The sequence below is a fragment of the Ciconia boyciana genome, chromosome 2, assembly GCF_034638445.1.
Source record: "Ciconia boyciana chromosome 2, ASM3463844v1, whole genome shotgun sequence".
In the NCBI taxonomy this organism is placed as follows: Eukaryota; Metazoa; Chordata; class Aves; order Ciconiiformes; family Ciconiidae; genus Ciconia; species Ciconia boyciana.
Genome location: NC_132935.1, coordinates 15,205,797 through 15,225,130, shown reverse-complemented (window position 1 = coordinate 15,225,130; position 19,334 = coordinate 15,205,797). Strand labels below are relative to the sequence as shown.

Below are 19,334 nucleotides of genomic sequence, written 5' to 3'. Positions count from 1 at the left end.
GTCTCAGCTCTTTGAAATCAACAGAACCAAGTCAAAAGACACTCAGTACTTACTGAGATCAGGTTTCTAATAAATCAGTAAAAGAGTGGTTTCTGCTATATGCTTTGAATAAAAGAAGAAACTCAAAACACCCACTCTCAGACATCAAAATTAATAAAATTACCAAGGAACCAGCATTTCTTATATCGTAATGAATGCAAAGCAAGCAGCTGAGCTAGCAGATAACACAAGGCATGGTAATTTGGAATTACAGCAGCATTTGATAGCAAGGCGATGGCTAAAGTTCTATCAGCTTTTCCATTATAAGCCACCATAAAAATCTACTGAAAGCAGATATTTGGTGTGTGGTTTCTGAGCCTCAGAGTCATTCTAAAATTTGCATTTGATTAAGTAGTTTCCACTGAAAAGAAATCAAATCAGTTATTATTATGGCATTCTAGATAAAAATTCAACTGAAGTTTAGGAAAATTAAGTTTATTTGTGCTTTTATTACCTAGCAAACTTCAGTCCTTAACATTAATTGCAATGCTTATTATTCCATAACTGTAAGAAAGAGCTTCCTTACTTTAAAAATAACCTGCAAGGGAGTAAAGTAATTGCTCATTCTTTATGAGTATGTGCTAAGTGCTCCTGATACATGTGGCTGACAATTTGCTGGTACTGTTAAAATGTGCACTAAAATAAAATATGATAACTGACTCAAGCCAAGTATGTCTTCTATGTGGGAATGGGGTCTTCTGCCTATTGTACTTTGTGCTTTTTGGTACCTGTGATGCTATGTAAAGATTATTTTTATTTCCTGGCATAGCACAAATTTCCAGTGTTCCTCAGGCTAGCAGTGTTCTTATTTGGACATGAACCCCAGTAGGTTGGGCACTTCCCAAACAGGAAAGGCAGTTCAGCTTTTGTTCCAACGGTGTCACAAGCTAAAAAGGCATGACGCAGAAGCAGCAACTCAGAAATCACTGAAATCTAGCCAGGTCCCCTTGGGCACCAAGCAAAGCCAGTCACCCCTAGAAACACAGCAGCTATTATAAAAGTGCCAGCAACATGACACTGACCAAGGGGAAGAAAATACAGAAGAAAAAACCATAGGCCATTAAAGCAACCAGAACTTTAATGTAATTACCCAGTTTGTAATATAGCCAAAAGCCAGAATAGATGCTGCTATTCTTGTGACAAGTGTCATCCAATATTTCACGGCATGGAGCAGTCAGGACTCAGAGCCTCAGTGCTGGGATTTACCTGCAGGAGAGCACCCCAGCAGGGCATGGCTGACTCAAGGTGAACGATGTCATCTTCTGAATCACAATGCCACTTCCTGTGACCCTTTGTTTTTCCTTCCAGGATTCCCCTGGCTGCCTGATACTGGGTAGATTGTAAGATCTTTGGAAAGCTGAATACATCTAAGGTCTCGGACCAAGTTTGTGCCCAGTGCAATGCAGTCAGCATTGCTGGCTTTGCCTCCAGGTTGAAGCTGAACCATTTAGTTTCCTCTAGTCCTTATAAAGGTAAGAATTGTAGGTCTAATTTTAAAATATGCCCTTGTTTTTGTTAAGCGTTGCCTAGCCTTCTGGTTCCGTAGTCATTTAAGAAGCAGTCAGTGTTTCCATTACAAACTCCTCTTTCAGGGATTTATCATTGCAATAAAAACATATCCTTATGGCAGAAATATACTCTCTGCACAAATTCTCTGGTGAAGGAAGGTGAGTTTAAGTGTCAAAAATTGCTATACCAGAGCAGGACACAAGGAAAAGGACTAAGGACTTGATTCTGAAAAGAATGTCAAATGCTTGGTTTTAAGCACCTGAGGAGTTTCATTGAGTTCCAGAGCTTTGTTTACATTTTCAATAAGCAAGCACATTTTCAATAAGCAAATAAATAAACAGACAACATACATATGCCTAGCATTCCTGCAAGTAAGAGCCACATCTGCCCATAGAAGAAAGGATGAAGATCACAATCCTAATACAGAAAACAGTGCCATCTCAGTTGTGTAATGAATTTCAGGTGTGCTTTGTACCCTAAGCTCTTGTTAAATTTAACTATAAGAAACTCAAGCTGTTAAGAAAGAGGATTGTATCCTACCCTCTGAAGGAGATGATAGGTTTGATAATGCAATAAGTCTTATGCATCTTCCTTCTACCTGCTCATAATATCTACCTTACATAGATACAATAGGAAAAATTAATATATATTACAGTTATGGGAAGAAGACTAATGTGTGACAGAGAGAAACTGAATGATGTTTCTGTAGATAACCAATTCTTCTGCTGAGGCTAGAACTCTAATCCAGCATTTCAGCAGTAGAAATTGTTCCTTCTCTCATTAACACTCTCACAAAATGGTATCTCTTTTGTCAAAAGTATTTCCCTACACAAATCTAACAGAACCTCCTCTGCACAATCCTGTGGTGCAGATAGAGGCAGAGTTAAAATAAAGCCTGAAACTATTGTCTTCTGATACATAGAGCTACTTACTAGCACAAATTTTACTGTGTATATAGTATGTTAAAAGAAGAGCTGAAACTCTTGCTTATTAAGAAGATAGTTGCAATACTAATTATATAGCTAATGAATATAATAAAATATTGATTTTGTCTACTGTAGCTACAAAAATTGTATAAGACTTACTGCAAAAATTTAAGCATAACAGATGCACAATATTATATAATTATAACAGATGAAACTAATATGGAACAGATAGTGAAAAAAGATTTCCTGAATTTTAACATTATAACTATAGAAATTACAAGAAGTAGAGATCAAGAGAAATTGATAGAAAAGCAAAGGGAAGCCAATGAAGAAAGAAAGATCCATAGACATTTTGAACATATTTGTAGAGTTTATGCCTCTTAATTAAATTCTCTACTGCAGTTCCCACAAACCCACATCAAATATTCAAAGAACCTGCCATACCCAACAGATTTAGTGAGCTGTAGGCCAAAAGCATATGCCTGTGGAAATCAAAGAAAAAGGTTTTTGATGAACAAGTGTACCGACATTTTATCATCTCCTCTCATATTGAATTGAGCTGTAAGTACTGATAAACAAAAAAAACAAAACAAAAATCCCACTTTCAACATCATCCATTAAACCACATTTTGACAATGATTTTCTTTTTTTTCTGTGCAGTCCATCTTATCTACAGAAATATCAGAATAAGAACACCCCTAGCATATTAAAATACTACAGTACACTTTAATTACCCATTCAGGTGGTTTTAGCATTTACTTCCCGACTGAAATGAGGTGAAGTGACTGCAGACAGACCTGCTCCTTTCAGCCCTCCTCATAATGCTGCATCTATCAGCTCCCATGGTTCAATCTCATTCCATCAATTATTTTTAAAAGTGCTCATTTTTAGTCTAACATCACTATATAATGTGGCAAAACTGGTACATAATATGGCATGCTGAAACTTACCTTTCTTTTCTTTTTTTTTTCCCCAAGAGAGATGATCCAGTTCTTCATATATGGGAATGGCAGCCTTCTGGGAAAAGGACAGACTTTTCTCCAACTCAGCTCCTGCCCAAACTGCTCTACAAGTTCAATTTTAGCAGGCTTTGATCAAACTTACAAAGATCTTACTGAAACAATCTTTTTCATATGTTTGGCCTGCAAGGTTTGAATTACTGCAAAATTTAATCATAGTAGTTACTGGCAAAACTTTTTGAATACACTTAGAAAAGAGGGAAGGGAAGGGAAGGGAAGGGAAGGGAAGGGAAGGGAAGGGAAGGGAAGGGAAGGGAAGGAAAGGAAAGGAAAGGAAAGGAAAGGAAAGGAAAGGAAAGGAAAGGAAAGGAAAGGAAAGGAAAGGAAAGGAAAGGAAAGGAAAGGAAAGGGAAGGGAAGGGAAGGAAAGGAAAGGAAAGGAAAGGAAAGGAAAGGAAAGGAAAGGAAAGGAAAGGAAAGGAAAGGAAAGGAAAGGAAAGGAAAGGAAAGGAAAGGAAAGGAAAGGAAAGGAAAGGAAAGGAAAGGAAAGGAAAGGAAAGGAAAGGAAAGGAAAGGAAAGGAAAGGAAAGGAAAGGAAAGGAAAGGAAAGGAAAGGCTGCAAATAACAGAGGTAGCTCCACAGGTAAAACTGTTGGGGACAGGGTATGAAGAAGCTGGCCAGGTGCACAGACTATGTTGCTGTGTTTTAACTGTATCAGGATTGAGTCATATTTCTTGCTTACGTATAAACTTGAGATGCTGAAAGAGTATCAAATTGTAAACAAATTTATCTAAACCTGCTCTTGTTTCCTATCGGACTCCTGGTTCACTGGACAGTATACTAGAGGTGTTCAGGGAAGTGAGAGTCACCTGAGAAATTTTTATAGGAGGTCTCCAAGATAGAAAGAGATGCTTTAATAACTAATAAATTTTTTCAGCTCATCTTCTGTTTAGCTAAGGGAAAACTGAAAGTAAGAGCGAAGCAGACAATAAAGCTGACAAAGAAGTGTTGTTCAAGGCTGAACACATCAACCCATCCTTGACAGTCTGTGAAATCAGCCAGCTGTGATACTGGACTGACAATTAAAAGCTTTTATTTCCCTCAATTAGGTAGAATAAAGGTGTCACAGGTTTTCCACCTGCACTTCCTAAGGGGATTTCACTTCAGAGATAACTTCACTTTAAATGCTGGCTTAGTAAAAGCCATGCAGAGATTTCATGCATGTGGTACCTATTACACACACTGGAAGCAGTGCTACCTCTCTTGCCATGGTATATGTTTCTCCAAGTAAGGAAACTATGTACTTTCATCTTGTACCAAACATGCCAGCTGAAGGGACTAAAGACATAATTTGTAAGAACTGTTTTGAAGCATAAGGCAAGAATCTGGGTAAAGCCTCATCCCTTTCACACAGCAAAAGTGCAGTTAGCCTGAGTGCTTTGTGCATGTTCTGCACCCAGTCCCAGGAGTGGATTTATCCCCAAAATAACACAGGGGTGCACTCATTTTGCTGAAATAACAAATAAACCAGCTGAGCATACTCTGGTGAACAAAAAAACTCCTAACAATTTCCCCATGGAAGTACTAAGCTGTTTCTGTAATACTCAAATATATCAAAATGGTGCTTAGGCACATTTAGTCTGAAAATGTTGTCAAGTGCCATGCTGCTTCAGACAAAGAAATATTTTACAGTAATATCTTCTCAAAACTCAAGTCACTTTTAACCAGTAGTTTCCAGTTACAAGCAAGAGGAACTCACATGCCTTTAGGCACTTGCGTCAAAAAGCTTTTACTGAGAAGGGGTCAACACACTTAGACCCAGCAAAGCACTGCTGATGCAGAAAACTTTGTCATATTTAGTCAGCATGTTACAACGAACAAGAGCCATTTGGGAAGGGCTCTGTCTTAACAATTCCACTACATCTTGGGGAAGGGCTCTGTCTTAACAGTTCAGCTGCATCTGTTCACCTCCACTGGCACCACAATACACAGAATGTCAGAAAAAGATTCTTTGTGGAAAAGGAAAATAAATTAGGGCTAAAAACTTGTAATATAATGTTATTATTAGATTAATATTAGGGGTTGACATCCCTAGGAAGGAAAATTGATAGGAAAGGGACAATCTGCCATAAAAGCCTACTTGGTAAATAAGCAAAACGCTGAATGTCTGGGTCTGCTTGTGTTATGCAGCAGGTCAGTGACTACACCAAAAACAAGGTGTAGGTTTGCCAAGCCTCAGTTCAGCAGCCTGGTGTAAGACCCAAAATAAAAAAAGTGTCTATGATATTTGGTCTTCTTTTTGGCTGAAGTTGTTTTTTAAAACTTCTTCATAATTTGTTTTGGGGTTATATTCCTATTGATTTTAAAATATCTGCCAGTTTTCTTACAATTCTGCTCTACTGTTAAGTACAAAGGCTGAATTTCTGCTTACAGCCCACACATTATTTGCTTTTCTCTTTCCTGTGCCTTGGAGTTTATACTAGCCTGTGATTTAGGTACTTGAAAAGTGACAGGTACATATGACTGGGTGAACTGATCCATTAAGTGCAGTAATGCTATATTGGTAGCCCACAGTCCATTCACATCACCAATCCTTTCAGATTACTGGATTCGGGAGTTTTTCTACACTGTTTATTACTTACCAAAGAAAGAGCATTAAGAGATTGCAACATGGGCAAAATCAAACTTTCAGAAGTGAGGAAATAACACATTTGCATTTGCCCAGATAGCCTTAATTTTGACACTTTGTGTTCAAACTAGGAATGAAATGGAGAAGGGCAGGCGTGCAAAGTTGCAGAATGAAGGACACTTGGGAAACCCCAAGTTTGGTACTTCCTAATTTCAAAGTGTTGATTTTGAAACCAGGCTGAACTTCATATGAATCAGGGCCCTGGGGAAGAAAGAGTCCATGACGAAGGCAACTGAAGATCGTAGCAGAACACACAAACACGAGGCTAAATTTGGGTTGGCCAGACAGACAAATATCTGGCATTTCCCAACTTCAGAGGACTTGATTTTCCACCTAAAAAAAAAAGTGTGTGTTGCTAATTTAATTTTTCAAGTGTGCATGGCTAATTTACTTTCTAAAGAAAGCCTACACTGTTCACATGCAGCCACCTCTTCATCATCAATGGGACATCAGTGCTGACTGCTTATGATAGCTACACAGAAGCTAGCTGCTGGAGAAACCAGATGAACACTCTCAGCTACCAGCCCTACAAGCCTTATTGCCAGTGGAGAGAACTGGTGGAAGAGGGGGTGGAGAGGGCTCCTAGAGTGGGGCAAAGGAGGGAGCCTCTCCCAGCCCCCTTTCCCCAGCGAGCAGCTCCAGCATACCTGTAACCTCTCCTAGCTGTGCTGGCTGCAGTGGAGCTACGGGCATGCCGGTGTCAGCTGGTGGTGCTGGCAAGCTGCCACAGCTTCCCTGAGCTCTGGTAGGGAGAGGTGGGAAACATCTCAGGAAAAGCAATTTTGCAAGACAAAAGAAATGTATTTTTTTCTACACTAAGAGCTCCCTCCTTTTTGTCCTGCCACATACATATGTGCACAGTCCTCACACAGCCATATTTCAAAGCCCTGTTGGAAGCACCAAAGATGTTAAAACTTCTCACGATGAAGTAACAAGAACCTTTTATGCTGAAATGGGTCAGGGCTCCCAGGTGTGCAGGTAGGCCAGCTGCCACCCCGATGATTAAAGCAATATAAGATACAGCCTACCACAGTGCATCAGGCTGGAGAAAAATTTCCTCCTGCATCTCCTCCAGTGCATACCCACGTATGGGGTGCTCATCACTGGTCCAGATTATCCCAGTAAAAGTGCTACCACTGACTTCAGGATGAGAGGAACCCTCAGCAGGTTTCTTATCTGGTCTCCCTGAATGAATCAGAATTTTGAATGTGCAAAGCCAATGCTGAGTGTCTGCCACAGCTATTACAGGAAGAAAAAAAAAGAATAAAGTCACATAATAGCACATTTCTCTCTCAAGAAGCTTTGATGTCAGGAAACAAAGTACCCAAGTACCACTGTTTTTCTAACTTGTTCATCTTTGGGGGTTGCCAGAGGAAGGTCTTATTTGCCTCCCAGACCACCACAAAGTTGAGACACGGAGAACAAGTGATCATCCACATGACTCTCCTGTGAAAAGTTCTGGATTTTCCAACTGGCCATTTACAGTTACATGTTTATTCATTTTTCCAGTCAGTGAGCATTACAAAAATAAAGGACAGAAAAACAGAGGTTATGCTAATAGTTCCCAAGTGACTATCAAGAGCATGCAGTTTCAGTCTCGGATGCAGATGATAGTAGATTTTCTCAGGAAGCTAAGGGAAGACACAATTGTGAAATTGCGTAGAAGATAATAATTTGTAAAATTTGTATCTATAAAGCCATATCAACAATTGATTTCTAGGTGATTCTTTGAATTATTGGTAACATTCATCACATTCTCCCACAGACACCAACTGTAATAGTTGTAGTGAGGTAGTGAGGAATTTTCCATCAGAGCTGAAAAGCCCTTAGGTGAGAAAATACATCTATGACTTAAAAAAAAATTCTTTCAGTTGAAGAAACAGTACCAAATTTCTGATCTTCTGACACCAGACATATTCTGTAGTTGAGATCTGGCATTTAGACTGGGTTTTTTATTATTAGATTTTCTGTCTTAAGAAAAAATAAAGTCAAATTAGTAAAATTTTGTGTACTTGACTAAATACTGAGAATGATGGCCCATTTCACTGCTCTCCAGCATGATTCACTGAATAATCCAATATGTAGCCTTGCTCCAGCAGTGATGGAATAAATTATACCTTGCTTCCTCATTGGGATGTTGATAATAGATAAGCTGTTCATCAACATTAAATGTAACAACCCTTCTTTGTGATTTCTCCTTTTTGCAAACCTCAGAAACTTCTGAACGAAACTTAATACAGATTGATGAGCCATGCCAAAACGAAAGCACTCATGGACACAAAATTGTATTGTTGGGCAAAAGCACAGAATTGTCTTCAATAGAAACCTTTCTGCATAAGTCTTACTATCTTTGTCATACCATTTGTCATGTGAATTCACCCGGTGTTTTTTCTGCTTTCCAAAGTAAGTGAAAAACAATCACTTGGAATGGAAGGACCTTTGATATGTCCATTCTTACGTTCTTCTACATATACCCGTTCCCATTGTGAGTTTACGTCATTCTGTTGAAGTGAACCTGGTGAAGAGGTGGACTGGGCTCTTCATATTTAAACACTCCATTTTCCATGCTATATAATTCACAAAGGTTTTGGTACAAAACTCAGGGAAGTTAATGGGAGTTTTTCTATTTCTCCATCACAGATCTTTAACTCTTCATTGTCTTTCTGAACATTCACCTGCAAAACTGCTTCCTTGGAGTCATGCTTTTTCATTCATTTGCATTCAAAGACTGCCTGGAGAAGCTCATTCTAGTTCTGTAGCTTCCCTATATTCTTCTCCTTACCCTATTTCCTCGTTTCCACAGAAAGGTAGCTTGGGATATTCTCTGTTGCTCCCATCTCTTTCCCAATTGCTTCATGCATCCTTCCCAAACTCTTGCCAAATCCAGTATAACAAGGTGGGACTCAAAGAGCTACCTGGCTTTCTTGTTCTCATTCATGGTGGAATTTGTTTCCCCCACATATAGCTACAAAGTCAAATGCTTTGCAGAAATCTATTAGAATCAACTCTCCACTCTCCAGAGTTATGAGATACCACAGCCAAAGGAAAAATACAGGCACAACTCCTTCTGGACCTGAACTCTTCTTAGGAACAACTGCATAAGCAATATTGTGGCATCGTGCCTGAACTCCTTAGTTTTGCCAGGCCCAAACTGACTCACACAGGATCATCTTAGCTCTCTCTCTAACCACTGCACTGGTTGATCTGCAAACCAAATCGTCTTCCCATGCATAATGGAGAGATGACTCTTTGCTTTATCAAGCAAATTGGCTGTCTCATCTAAAAGGTTATTCAGGCAAAATGTTGAGGTTTTGTTGCAAATATCTGATCTCAGTTTTTTCTCAAGAGAGACATTAAGGAGCATCAAATGAGAACAATCAAGGTCACTAAGGACAGCCAGGCAACATCTCAGCCACCTCCCTACATGAAAGACAGTGGTAAGACTAAAGCCTCCAACTTAAATAGCTGTGGATTTTGCCAAGAACACTATATGCTGCAACAAGCTAAAAACAGGGGACCTCAGGACTGTTATCTAATGGAAAGCAAACCAAGAAACATGTATTGCTGTGTGCTGAAAAATATCACCAGTAAGAAGTGTAACGCTTCAGGATGAAAGATACTCTCTAACTGGGATACACCGTGTCATAAATCAGCTTTTAGGATATAGGATGTAGATCTATTTGGCATTTGGGCCTAAAATTTATAGAAAGTTATAAATACTTCAAATGCACTGGTTTATTTAAACAGGCACGCATATTAAATATACTTTACTAAATGTGCATTGCAGAAGATCCAGCAGGTTACAAGACGAGGGTAACTAGCCACTGGGATGGGGTAATTGTTGTGTTTTCACTCACTTGAAGTAGTTAAATAGAGATGATACATATTCCCATCACCACCAGCAGCTGTGAGCAGGAATCGTTCAGTGAAATTCCAAGGCTTACGTTATGTAGGAGGCCAGCCGGGATCATTGTAATGATCCCTTCTGGTTTTAAAAGCTCTGAACACTATATGTAATCCCTGTAATTAATCTAGCTCCATAGGCTTCTGTTTACGAGTCAGTTATTTTGGCTGTCTGTATCAGGAGAAATAACTAGTTGCAGCCAGTCAGGGTTTATTGAAAGCAGGGAATTACTATTTGGAGCGAAGTCTGTTTCTAAAAAGCCTGCTGTATAAGCCTATGCTCTTTGGAAACACCGAAGTTGATCTCTATGACACATCCTATTTGCCGAAAGTTTACGGTAGATTGACTCATGCAGTTTTATGTTGTGCTCTGTTTAAAATACTATTTTTTCTTGGTTGAGTGGTAGCTGTTTCAGTGGTTACCTTTTGGTTTGATGGTTTGTTTTTATAGGGCAGAGAAAGTTTACCCAAATTACGAGCAGTTGCCAGTACTGCCTGAAGAAAAATGTCATCCTGACATTGATTTCTTTGGGGAATGAATCATGCAGCTATATAACTTTTAGCAGTGCTGTCTGTCTAGATTTGTGATCTTTTTTTCTTTCTTTTAGTACAAAGTTTGTCACTTGAAACAATGCGTGATGTCTCGTCTTAAGCATATTTATAGTTTTCCCTTGGTTTACTAACAGTTCTGTTCTGTGTGTCACTTGTGTCTGGCATATGCATCATCAGTGGTTCCATTTCAGTATAGAAACCCGTAATTTCACTTTATATTTTGTCCATATGCATCATTTTTGTGGCTATGTTTTATCCATGATGGGGCATTACAAGGAGGCCTTCTTAATGATAGAAACCATAATGTGTCCCAAATATAGCACAGTATGGATAATTGTAGACAGGAGTTTAGGGGTATTTTTGGTTTTGACAATTAATGACTGCCTGCATGAAAGTTTTAATGCATTGCATCACATAAAAAACCACCAACAGAAAACCAATGGCACATTCCTTCAGAGAGTTCCCTTGAGCTCAGCTAATCCAAAGAAAATCAAAACGGCCAAACCTTTAAATCAGCACAAACAGAAAACCTAAGCAATGAATACAGCTTTAGGGATTTCTTCAGGCCAGATCCTGCTCACTTGAAGTGTTCCACTGAGGAGGAAAGGGGTGAGGAATCCCAGGAGCAGCAAAATCAAAGCAGCAGATGTTTCTAGTCTGGTTCTAATCCCATGTAATTAGAATAACAGATAAAAACATAACTTCTCATTTTCTCATCTCTGCTTTCTTTTTAAGATTGCTCAATTCCTTTGTTTCCTTGCTCTATTACTGCGTGTCCCTGTTACTTACTATTTATTAAGTGCTGTCTGATGCAAATCTTTGGAGGTATAAAGCCATCATGCCTTTGCCATGATGTTTAGGGGTTCCAGTCAATAAATCTCAGCTCTTGCCCATTGTATCCTTGAAAAAGGGCAGCTCAGCATTCAGTTTGTGCCTCCATCGCCTTCCCCACCACAGCATGGACAGACACTCACTGAACATGCGCCAGTCCGAATAGCATAGCATGACGGCGGGTACGGTCATCACATCTGAGGGAGTCAGCGCTGAGGACACACTGGCATCCACACACAGGGAAAGACTCACAGTTACTGACTCATTCCCTGCCACAGATCCTCCTTAAAGGAAAACACGTGCTGTCTGTGAATCTCTTCCTAGTGCTAACAGGCAGTAATTCATTTCCAGATCAATTAAGTCTAGAAATTTAAAAAAAAAAGTTATTGAAAAGAGGCCAGTTCCAGCTGGGGAACTGGCATAGGCAGCATCGAGCAGGATGCCAGTCTAAATCCACTTCCAGTGCTCATCTATATACCCTTGTGAAACTGGCTTCCCACCTCTGTGAGCAGGCACCATGCCATCCTACTGCATGGGTACTAGGGTGGGCAGCGACGCGATCATGCGCAAGCACTGACTGTGGGCAAGAAGGGCATGAATCCAAGCCCAGGAATGTGGATGCAACAGCATGGCTGGAGCCTCTGCACAGATTCAACAGTTTATGGACCGTGTCAACAGCATGAAGCTGGAATCACCTCCGAGATCAGCCAAACAGCTTCCTCCACTGTGTGAAGTAATTTTTGTCACCAAGGGATCAGGACATATATTGCACAAGAAAAGGAGAGGGAGGAGAGAAAGGAGAAGAGCAATTGGAGATTTCTTAATGATGTGTTGGGCATTCAAGTTCTGCCTGCCCTTTGCATAGTCCTTATTCTTTTGATTAGGTCGTTGGTCTTTGGAAAGAAAGCATCTGATCTGTGATGCAGCACTGTGGATGCTTTGCATGGCAAATCTCTTCTGTGCTATAAAGCCAAAGACCAGTTAATATTACGTAAGAGGTAATCTCTTGCCATTAACCCAGCTCCTCACAAATTCAGGTTTATTCTTAATTGCTTCTGGCTGGTTATGGCCCAAGGGGTAAGACCTCTCCACCACAGCGTAGGACAAAAACCTGCCAGGAACTAGCATTTCTTCCCAGCACATGCTGCTCTGACCAAACTGCAAGCACCTATCAGATTGTGGCAATTTCCTGTCCCTCAGACTGAAAATGACTGTGAATCCCATAATAAAGTTGGAATCTCCAAAACCCTTGGAGAAATGACAATGCTACATAATGTTTTACTGACAGTGTTAGACATAGTCCGACACTGTCCTTGGAACTGATTTAATGTTACTTCTAAACTCATAAATTCGTTTGAACGCTGCCACAAAAGCCCACACATTAAACAAAACCGTGCACCAATTTTTGGTGATGAGAAATACTGTGCTGATTTATGAGTCTTTCTTCTATATCTATACTTACATTGCTGCAGCCAGAGAGCAGGTAGATTAAAAAGCAAAGCAGCCAAGCGGGTGTCACTTCCTATGTGGGGATGAGACAACAAAAACTTGGAAGTTTGGGGGAATTCTGCCGTGGGGAAAAATGCTGAAAACTCAGTGGTTCCCAACAGTTCTCATCAATGGCAAAATAATTACCATTCAGAAATCTTTTTATAAGCCCTGTAGCTCAACTTTTTCCTTGCCAGGCGTGGCTCAGCAGTAGTTCCAAGTGATGTGAATTACTCCAAATGGTAGAAGTCACAGCAGTCCTCTTATCCAGTCTGTGCTAGTGCTGTACTTTATATGTTAAACTACTGTTAAACTAAAACCCAGCCATAATGACACCACATTGTATCCCTAAGCAAGTGTCCACAATTCAGAGACATGCATATAAAGTGGGGACTGGAATCCAGCCTTCCAGCTTCCAAATGACAGGTCAAAAGCTCCAGAGGTACTAGCAATAATCAGAATTGAGCAGAAATAATACCTTCATTTTTTTATCTTTCTTCATTACACAAAACTTGAAGTTGTAAAAAGTCTAATTCATTAGCAGGTTAAAAAACCCATAACAAACAGCTTTCTGAGTACGGACTGAGTGAAGGGGGTTTTTTTCCTTTGGTTTTGTTAGGCTGTCAAGCAGAAAATACGCCACCCCCATCACCCTCCTTCCCTTTCACTAGCAAACAGTCTGGCAGACAATAACTAGGAAGGTGGGAGAATGAGGTTCAAAAGTTTCTTTTTCTTGCCAGAAAGACACCCACGCAGACATGAAACCAACGTTACGATACACATTACACAACACTGTGCGTCCCCAAACACCAGGGAAGCAACTCAGGAGGTAAGACAGAGTTCACTGAGCAGGGCAGATGTCTCGAGACACATTTGGTAGCAGGGTTCAGGCAGTGACCAAGTTCAGGAGCTCTGAGAGCAAGTCAGCCCCTTCGAAGCAGTGAGCAGCCACTGTCACCACTGATGGTGTTCAACAACACAGCAAAAAAAAAAAAAAGTCTGGAATACCTGTTTTAGACTATGCACATATTATCACATACCTATGGGCTAGGAGGGAGGTCTTCAAGCTATCTCTGGTTTCCTGTCGATCCCTCCTTGTTCATTGTGTTTCCCTCTCTCTCACCTTCTTCCTTCCCTTTTTGCTGGATGAGCTCATAAATCTTCCAGGGCAGGTTGAGCTGCCTCCTGGGGTTTCTTTTGCAAAGTGCCGAAGAAAGTGCTAAAAGCTGTTTGGCTCTGGCTCTGTTTGGAAAGTGTGCAGCAGAGTTTGAACTGAAAAGAAGAAAAAAAAAAATTATAAAAAATTATAAATAAATAATTATAAATCTATACAACCTACAAATATGCGTGTTCAACAAGAAGGTCAAACAGGTAATGCAATGCACAAGCAGCTGAATGCTAGAACCAGGAGACTAAGATCCTGTAGGACTGACAGAGCTTGTTCTTTGAAGTTTTGTCATTGCTCTGCACGATAAACAGGTTTCATACAAAATCCACAGGCCAGCACATCACCTTGGTACCACTTACTCATTTGCATGTTTTATCCTGGGCACAAGTTTAGCGTCTGCCACCTCTTGTTACTATGTCTTCTATCCATCACATGGCTTTCCCTGGAGGACCCCACACAGTTCACCACTTCATGGAAGGGTTGTGAGCGTGTTGGCAAGCAAAGCTCAGCTTTGCACTAACACAAGGCTTCGTACAAGGCTCTGTCAGTCTGTACTTCAAGGTCAGTGACTTTTCTGTTTTCTTAAAAAATGTAAAAGAGAGCAAGATCAACCTTTTTCTGTTTGTTGTGGTGGGGAGTATACCTGTTCTCTTGGGGCAACTTGTGCACAACTTTGCCACTAATCCCTACTAAAGATGTAGAAAGCAAACTCAAAAGACTGCATGCCAGCTCTATTTCAGTTCACAGCAGTGTGTTTAGGTCTGTTTTTAAATATAAATACTTTCATTAGCCATGCAATCCTCTGTTTAATTGCTTACATGATTTTTTATTTATTTTTTTTTAGAGAGGAGCCTCAAACCAGAATTGGAAGGGCATAACTGGGCAGGACAGAAGTGTGATTCCATGCAGAATATTACATTTGGTGCCTATTTCTGCAGCCCAAAATAACGCTCCAAAGAGCATAGGGAATGTTCAAATTCCAGAGCCAGAACTAAGCTCTGTGGCTCAAGACATGATGCGATCTCTAGAAGCAGAGTGAAGGAGAACTCTAAAAGACAGAAATGCCTGAGATAAGAATGTAAAAATCCGAGGCTGGGTACATGCCCATAATCTCTCATGTGTAAACAAACAGTTAAATTTGTGTCAGAGAGCAGCATGTTCAGTTTTCTGAAGAAGACATGTTTCCCAGAAGGAATTACATAAATATTTATGAAAATGAAGTAGGAAATATTTTCCCAGGGTAGGACACTGTTCAGCACTGCATCAGGTCAGCAGAAGCCGAGGTTTATTCTGTCAGTCTTCCCCTGGAACTGAATCATTGCCCTCTTGTTTGCAAAAATCTGTTCTGACACAGGAAGAGGCTGCACTTAGATAAACACAATTACAAACCACACTGAGCATTTCACTTTCTGTCACATCTCTGAATGTATATGTGAATGCCTTACTTTTTTGGACAGCTTCTCCAAGTGATTGCATGGAACACAATAGCCATAGGTATCTGTCTCAGGGCTCTCAGGAAGGCTGATGCCATATGAGTAAAGTCAAAGGCACTTCCAGTAGAATTTAAAGCCTGCAGGCTAACTGTCAGAGAAGTATTCTCAATGAAAGTGTTCACAATAAAAGTGCTTATAACACATTCACTGTGAGACAGTAAATTCTTGCACAGTGCAAAAGTTAGAAATGCAAAGTTGTAATGCAGTGCTACCTGAGTGAGCAGAAGTTACACACAATTGAGGTCTGTTTAAAAAATGGGGTACAGGGTTCAGTACTGCACTTCATAAAGCATCCAGCAGCTCTCTGAATCTGTGGTCTGCAACCCAAGCTCCTTCTGAGATTTCGGTGTTGACCAGCCATTCTGCTCCCTGGGCACCAGCTGTCTCCAAATGCCTCCTGCCTCACAGCAGACACTTCCAGCTGGAATCTGGGTCAGCTTTTCTGTTTAAGGGCTAAAAGCTGAGGGGGATAGGAGTGGGAAAAGAGAGGTAGGAGTATCCCAAGAAGGGGCTGTAAGCTCTAAAGCAGACCTAAGGTTCTCCTAGAGCACCATCCCTGCGTCAGATCAGGGAACGCTCACACCCACTCCTGAAGGTACCCAACTCAACAGAGAGTCAAACTCACTAGCAGGAAACCAGGGAGATCATAGCTGATAGGGGAACATATATTTCTACACTGCTGAGGCTGATGAAGCCCCTCAAATATCCAACAAGAATTACCTAAAATCATTAGTCCTACAAGATCTGTTTACTGAATATAGAAGCAAGATTTTGGAGAATTTTGTCCTTAGTTTGGTTCTTTTTGTCAGCTATTTGCAGGCATATCAAGGTCCAGTCATTGTTTATATCTTACTCAGAGGAACAACAACTGGTGGAGACTGTGTTTACAGGCTTGAGTAGTCATTGCGTGGTGTCAAAACCAAAAATGACGTTTTACAAAATAGCCCTAGGATTACTTTCCTCCCTACACTTGGCAAACCACGTTACTGCTTTTCCTCTTCCATTCTCTCTAAGCTTTGCCACCATGATTGATGTATCCAGTACAACAGGCTGAAACACTCCAAATCATCATGACCTCTGATACCAGGAGAACCGAAAACATCTAGGAACCCAAAGGAGAGAAATATTATACTTTCTTTTTCTTCTACTTCAGATGCTCCCAAGTTTATTAAGTATAGTAAGGTACAGAAGAGGAAAGTTCTCCTTAATACTAAATTTGGATTAGAAAGGATGTCAGCAGACTCTTGGCACTTGTGGCTGAATCAGCCCATGGTAATAGGCAGGGTGTATTAGCCTGGAGTCCAACCACAGGATCTGGGACTCTACGAATTATTAAAATTGGCTGTAGATCTGGCCACCTTTTCATGAGCAGTATTTCAGGATGTTGTCTGTACTCCTTCTAGTCTATTGACACTTAACTACTAACATCTGAAGAATAAGCAAGTGAAGGTAATACAAATTACCAAGGAAGTACTTGGACTCCAAGGAGGCAAGGCACTACACAAAGGTTACCCAACTACTGCCCAACTCAAAGCAACAGAATCTTTCAGGATTTTCTTTTGTGTCTTCTCAGGGTTTCCTTGTAACGCCCTAGGAAATGTTTGCTTTATGTCTTTTATGTCTGGACAACACTGCTTAGTTGTTTTTTCTCTCTTGCCTACAGACATTTCTCTAAGCCCGATTCAATAAGAATTAACATGCACAATGCAACGTGCCTCATTAAATCTCCATCACCAATGAAGCTGCTTGAAGATTTTTCAATGAAACTGGTTTGATAAATACCAATTTGCCAAAATCCAAGCTTTTCATGCTAGTACATCAGTTTTGATGGATTGCCTGTTAAGGCAGGTTTCCTAGCTCCAGGAGAGGATTTCTGGTCCAACATACAGGAAGACATAACTGATTAGCAAACAGCCTTGTAATAAGGCAATATAACCTTAAGGCTCTAGTGCAAACACTGGTTTGAATTAGGCAGAGGAAGAATTTGAATCTGGATCTCCTACATTTTGAGTAAGTGCCTTCATTACCAAGCTCTTGGATATATTAAGCTTCATTTCTCACTGTGCCTTTAGGGGTTTTGTGACTTTCATGGAGGAAAAAAAAGTAAGGTCTTGGTTCCTTTTCTAACGTGGAATGAGAACATTTGAAAATGATCACAGCAATTGTAGTATCAGAAAAATGTTCCCTGCTTAGTCCTGGTCAGTGACTGAACTAGTTAAACAAATGGTTTCCTCTCTCACTTACACTTATGCCTCTTTATCCCTGATAAATAACAAAGAAGTCACTGTAAGTCTCTCAGTACTGTGGAACAGATAGCATCATTCATGTCAGTTTGGCAACATTTCCCAAAATGCCTCCTCCAAAGCTAAGTACACTAGCTTCCCACTCCTACGCTCTCTATTCTTGCTCTTACATTGACCTTCTGCTCACAAAATGGAAAGTGAAGGGAAGAAAAAGATAAATAAAACAGATTTATAGTGTACAAGTCAGAGGCACAGTGCCCAACGCAAATCACAGAGGAACAAGTTTATTCCTGGTACAACTCTATCCATCTATAATCCCGGCTTTCTCTTTCCTCCCCCTCTAGCTATGGTGTATCTGTTATTAAGGCCACATTTGAGGGTGTTAGTTAGATGACATTCTTTAGGACAGAGACCACTATTTATTTCTGAAAAGTACTACATACAGTTTAACAAAAAAGAAAAGTGTTTTGAAAAGTGGGACAGTCTGTGACCAGGATAGAAAGAAAGAGGGAGAGGAGTGTCTTGACCCCACTTGGGACTTTGGCCAACATTTCATCCTACATGAAAGCTTGAAATCAAAGCCTTCCTTCAGCCTTTAAGAAAAGGTATTCACTTTTACATCAGTGTTGCTACGTTTTCTGTCTACCAAAAGGCTGAAACGTTTGTAGGGCTGAGAAACTAATACTCTCTTAAATAATGAGGAAGGCATCTCAAAAGCTATTATCATAGGAAATATATTTTTTGCCTAGAATGGAAAGCAAACATGCGCTCTCACACACTAGGCAGTTCAAAAGCATGGTTCAGCTTTTTCAGTAGCTGTCTCCTTCATTGTGTAAGAAACCAGAAGTTAACGAAATTCCCGGAAAGATTACAAATACTCATCTCCCCTTTCTTTGCTGCCAGGCTACCTCGAACAGTCTGCTGTCCCTGGTTACAGTGGTTATAGTTACACACTCTAAGAGAAAGCTAGAGTTTTTTTTCTAGGAAGGGATTGCACATGGACAGATATCTGTCACAGCTCCATCCAAGAGGATATATAGTGGATATATAGGATATATAGTGGATATATAGGATATATAGCATGCTCTCTGTTCACCCATCCAGGAGGCCTCCTACACCTGGTTTCAAAGTCCCAACACCCAGCTGAAAATCTGACAGTTCAAATCTCATGTGGATTTGAACCAGCAGCAGCTTCCTGGACAACCCAAAGATGATGTTCTCCTGGGACCTATGCTATACCACTGTCCTGATGTGTGGTCTCTCCCAGTTAGCACATAGAGGAGAAAAGTGGTATGGGAGGAGGTACTGCAGTCATTCAAGCTCATCCTACTGTGGCTTCAATCCTGAAGTCTGTCCTTCTGTACTGTGTCTACCAACATAATCTGGGCTTGGAGCAACCATTGTGGAGCAATCTGTAAGCATAAAACCATCATTTGTGGGTTCTGGCTCAAACACCCATTGGTAACATCAACTTTTCATTTCCTACTCTGGGGGCTACAGGTACATGGCATCCAAAAGGTGTGAAATTCCTTGT

The 19,334-nt window shown here is 40.4% G+C and overlaps 1 protein-coding gene across 1 annotated transcript in view; it reads right to left on the bottom strand.

Moving 5' to 3' along the window:
* Window positions 1-2,726: 2,726 nt before the first annotated feature.
* Window positions 2,727-19,334, bottom strand: part of LOC140647412 (uncharacterized) — a 56,282-nt gene continuing 39,674 nt past the window's right edge. The window contains exons 2-4 of the mRNA XM_072851982.1: window positions 13,937-14,168; window positions 3,425-3,507; window positions 2,727-2,956 (exon numbers count right to left, since the gene is read on the bottom strand). Of these exons, the coding sequence (XP_072708083.1) occupies window positions 13,964-14,168 (205 nt within the window). The 3' untranslated portion in view covers window positions 2,727-2,956; window positions 3,425-3,507; window positions 13,937-13,963. The remainder of the gene's footprint in view (window positions 2,957-3,424; window positions 3,508-13,936; window positions 14,169-19,334) is intronic.